A 4,541-nucleotide genomic window follows, 5' to 3' on the forward strand; every position below is an offset into this window, starting at 1 on the left:
TTCAGCATCTTAGCTGTAGAGGGCAGTGTCACTGGCCCTCATATGTGGGATCCGAACCGGGGCCCTCTGGCATCCCAAGCGAGTTCTTAACCATCGCGCTACTCAGCCGGCCCTTAAATTAGTTTTCTTGACATAAGGTTTAACAATGAACCCTTTTGAAGAGTATAATAAAAATCTAAGTCAAATTATGTATTGTCTTTAAGATAACTGAATGCACTTACTCAAGATGTCTGATTTAACACATAATCCCCTGCATGTATGCAGTCCCCCCAAAACTCTCCAGGCCTCTCCCAGCCACTTAACAGCTACTCTGGGGAGCACAGCAACTGCCAGGAGCCAGTGTGTGTGAAAATGGTCGCCAGAACAGAACGGCTAGAAGATGACGAGGCTCCTCTGGGTCCCCACTACCTTCCCGCTAGAGGAGCCTGAGGTGGGCCTCCCTGCTCTCCGGAGCATACAGTGAGCATCTGTATGGGATCCTGACCCCCTGAACCCCTTCCCAAGCACTGCCCCCTGGGGAGGCCACACTGCCAACGCAGTGCTGCTCTTACTGGACAGTGGATGCAAAATGCAGCCACAACGATGCTGCTCTCACTTGAACTGCTGGGCGGCCTAATGGAGCCACCACATGCCCCTCAGTGCCCAGCACATGGCACTTGGTGTGTCCTGGCCCCGGCCCCAGGCAGCTGTACACCCACCAGCTCAGTGGTTTCGTGGGTGGGCAGGGCTGCGACCTTGTCCTCGGAGCCCTGGCCTGGGCAGAAAGGGCATGCTTTGGTTCAGAGCAGGGCAGAGACAGGCTGCGAAGGGCTCTTGCTCCTATCACTGCCTCAGTGTCCCTGGCTGTCAGGGCACCTCCTGGGTGCTTTTGGCTCTGGGATCGAGTGGGGACAGGGGCGCTCAAGAGGACAGCTGTCAAGGAACAAGTGAATCCAATGCATTGAAAACATCTTTACGTGGTCCTGGGGTTTTGCTCAGGTGTCCTGAACCACAAATTGTTTGTTTCTCATATATTTTAATGGGTCACTTATCAGGCACTGTCCTCAGACACCTATTTTCCAAAGTCCACAAACCAGTAGGCTAGTCCGTCATGTCTGTCATGTGGCTGAGATGCTGTGTGCAGCTGCCCCCAATAGAAATAATTTAGATAAAACACACAAATCCTATATTTTGCCTCTGACGTATATTCAAATATGTCACAATTTTACATTCTAAATTCTTGACTATTCCTATATTTCTGACTCTCAGTGTAAACCAAGATGAAAAGAACATTAGGGAAAAAAATATTTTGAAGATTTTTCAATCTTCCCTTTATTTTCTTGGAGAGAATGAAGAGACTTCTCAAGAAAATGGAAAACTGTGTGCGTAGATTTACTTCCATTGTAGTAACAGGGTTTCGGGAAGAGAAAAACCAGGTGCCGTAAATGCACTGTCTCCTGCTGCCAGCCCTTGTGGGGGTTGGTGGGGCTGTAGCTCTGTGGCACCGTTTTACACGACACTTTATATTCATGGCAGGTACCGTTTCAAACCCCGGAAATTTCAAATAAGCAAGTTGCTAAAAACATGTCAACATTTTATCTTAAAGATTCAAAATAAAGGAGATAGAAATGGTTCAGGAGAAATTCCACATCCAGAAGCTCAACCTGAAGGGAACGGTCTGTCTGGTGATGTCACCACAGGATCAGCAAAGGGGAACAGAGAAAGGGCCCAAGGCTTGCAACGATGCTGGAGGGCTGTGGGGGGGGGGGGGGGGGGAGAGGGGAGGCTGGCTAAACCTGGTTCAGAGCAGCTTGTGATCACGTGCCCTGTACACTAAAATTCAGGTGTCAGAAAAATGCTTAAAGACACAGGCAAATAAAAGGCACAAACTCTAAAAACCACACATCGAGGGGAACCACAATCTAAAAACGTTTACTCACCTACAAAAAGATGGATTTAGTAGCCCTTATTTTCCTTCTTATTTAAATCTACCTGACTGTTCAAACTTTTCACATGAAGAAACCAGTTGGATGGGGAAGAAGTCTCCCCGTGACCCACTGACAGCTTCTGCCCCTGCCCGGCTGGAAGTCCTGGCTGTGCCCCTGTGCGGTCTCAGTCTCATGGGGAAAAGACGCCGGTGGACGGTGGTCAGTGGGCTCACACCTGCTCACTGTCACAGCCAAAGGCTTCCCAGGCCTGATGCTGGAAGGGGCCCTGGAGTAAGCCGCCAGCCCAAGGCCCTGACCCTAGGCACAAACTTTCCATCAGTGCCAGTCAGACAGTGAGTGGCAAAAAGACTGAAAGCTGGGCAAGTCTGACACCATGGGCAGCTAGGTACCCAAATGACCTCAGCGGGCAGGACGGACAATGCCCTGATCTAGCAAGAGAGCGTTTGACACCATCAAGCTTCTAATGTGCACTTGGGTCCCAATAAGCCACCTACCAAAGCGAAGGAGGTGTCAGAAAACGAACGCTCTCCCACAGTGAGGGCTTCCCTGGCGAGGACAATGAAAGGTCTGCTGTCACCACTAAGGGACACGGAGGTCAACATGGCTCTGTAGTCACACAGACCTCTCGGCCATGTGCAGCCTGGGCGGTGGCCTCTCCTGGAAACATCCAGGCACCAGGGCAGCACAGAATCAGCTGCACCAATTTCCCCTCTTGCCCCCATCTCCCCGTCCCCCCACAGTGAGCGGATGACAGGGACTGCTCACCTGTATGACAATTTCTCAATTTAAAACAGTGACACGTACAGAACAGCGTTGGCAGGAAACGCGCCTGCACAGCAGCGCGGCTTTTCAGGGATGGAGCTCGGGTCATCCCTCCCCGGCAGGCAGCTGCGCTATTGGCTGCCAACCACTGCTGACGTTTAAAGTGAACCCCAGACTATATAAAACCAAAAGAAAATCAGAGCCAAAGCACTCTGGTCCGGGCAGCTCTGGGGTGTTTCAACTTTTCCCCATGGTTTCCCCTCTTTTAAAGGTTCCTGTAGCCTTGGCCTTGAAGAGCTGCAACTAACGCAAAACTCCGTCCTAGTTTACATTAGAATTTTTAACAAGGCTTCCAGCAATGCAGCTGGTCGGCCTGTCAGACGCACTCACACCAAGCTAGGGGGAGGACCACGGATCACCTTCCATGATGACAAAGCCCCAGGTAGGACTGGCCTGGGCTGCCATGCTCCGCAGGGGCAGCACTCGCCCAGGCAGGGGGCACTCACACGCTGCTGTCGGTGAGGGACAGACTGTCCGCATCGCTAGACAGGCTCTGCTGCTCGCTGTCATTGGTGCTGGTGGCCGGGGCGAGGGCGTAGCCGGAGTTGACGTAGTAGGGGTTGACAGGCTCCCGCCAGGATCCATACCTGTGAACAAGCAGAGCACATCAGCAGCAGCCCCAAAACATCCTCTCACATTAATCCGTGTTTTCAGAATCAACTGGGTACCCTCATCTATGAACTATTGTACAAATGCAAACAATTCAGGAAAAAGAGCAGAAAGGGGCTGGCCCCTTCATCCTGCCTCCCACCCCCCTGCTCTTCCCAAGGGGGTTGGGTAAGCCCTGGGCAGCTTCCAGATTTTTCCCCTGCATTTAGGCAGATGGGTGAGTGAACACACAGATTATCACGTGGGTTTGTATTTTTAGGCACGTAACTAGAAATGGGGCATTGCTGCTCTGCTCTTTCTTCTTTTAAAGAGCAGACTTCTTTACTGCAAAGCACCCCCAACCTCCTGGGTATTGCAGTGGCAGCATTGACTCTGGTGCCCACGACCTCATGTAGTCCTCACGAGAGCCTGATGACACAGTGGGCCACAACCCCTTCATGGGGGTCGCAGAGCCCGCTGGGGCTCCTGTGCACAGGTCTGAGGGGGGAGGCAGGGGAGGTAAGTGTGGGTCTAACAGAGACTGTCACGCTGCCCTCCGTGCCACTTCCTACTAGGAACAGTGACTGCACATGCTGCCCGGGTGGGATGCACCTCCACCTGTCACATGATTGGCCAGAAAATGACACTTTATTTTAGTTTGCATTTCCCTGATTAACAGGCTGGAATTTGGGGTGGCATTTAAATTCCTTCCTCTGTAAGTTACCTGTTCTTGCCTTTTGTCCATTTTCTACTGGGCTGTTTATGAGTTTCTTAGTGATTTATATAAATCTTTAAATATTCTTACTATTAACCTCTGGTTATTTATGCAACAAATATTTATCCCTAAATGCCACTTTTTTTTTTTAACTTTGTTTATGTTGATTTGGGTCATACAAAAGTTTTTTATTCCTAAGAAATCTGATCTGTCAATCTCTTCCTTTATAGATTATTTTTCTATCTTACATAGGTAGGCTTTCCTCATTCCAAGATTATAAATGTATTCTTCTACTTATCTTCAAACACTTCTATAGTTTTTTTTTAATTTAGATCTTTGCCTGAAATGCATGTATGTGTAAAATCTACCTCACCTTCTTGCACTAAAATTGAGAACCAGGGCCGGCCGAGTGGCGCGATGGTTAAGAACTCGCTTGGGATGCCAGAGGGCCCCGGTTCGGATCCCACATATGAGGGCCAGTGACACTG

The 4,541-nt window shown here is 50.1% G+C and overlaps 1 protein-coding gene across 3 annotated transcripts in view; it reads right to left on the minus strand.

Moving 5' to 3' along the window:
* AXIN1 (axin 1) overlaps window positions 1-4,541 on the minus strand; it is a 55,930-nt gene that overhangs the window by 22,840 nt on the left and 28,549 nt on the right. For all 3 annotated transcript variants that reach the window (XM_019648824.1, XM_019648821.1, XM_019648823.1), the window contains exon 3: window positions 3,197-3,337. In XM_019648824.1, coding sequence (XP_019504369.1) covers window positions 3,197-3,337 — 141 coding nt within the window. The remainder of the gene's footprint in view (window positions 1-3,196; window positions 3,338-4,541) is intronic.

This window comes from Hipposideros armiger, unplaced genomic scaffold, assembly GCF_001890085.2.
Source record: "Hipposideros armiger isolate ML-2016 unplaced genomic scaffold, ASM189008v1 scaffold_126, whole genome shotgun sequence".
Taxonomy (NCBI): domain Eukaryota; kingdom Metazoa; phylum Chordata; class Mammalia; order Chiroptera; family Hipposideridae; genus Hipposideros; species Hipposideros armiger.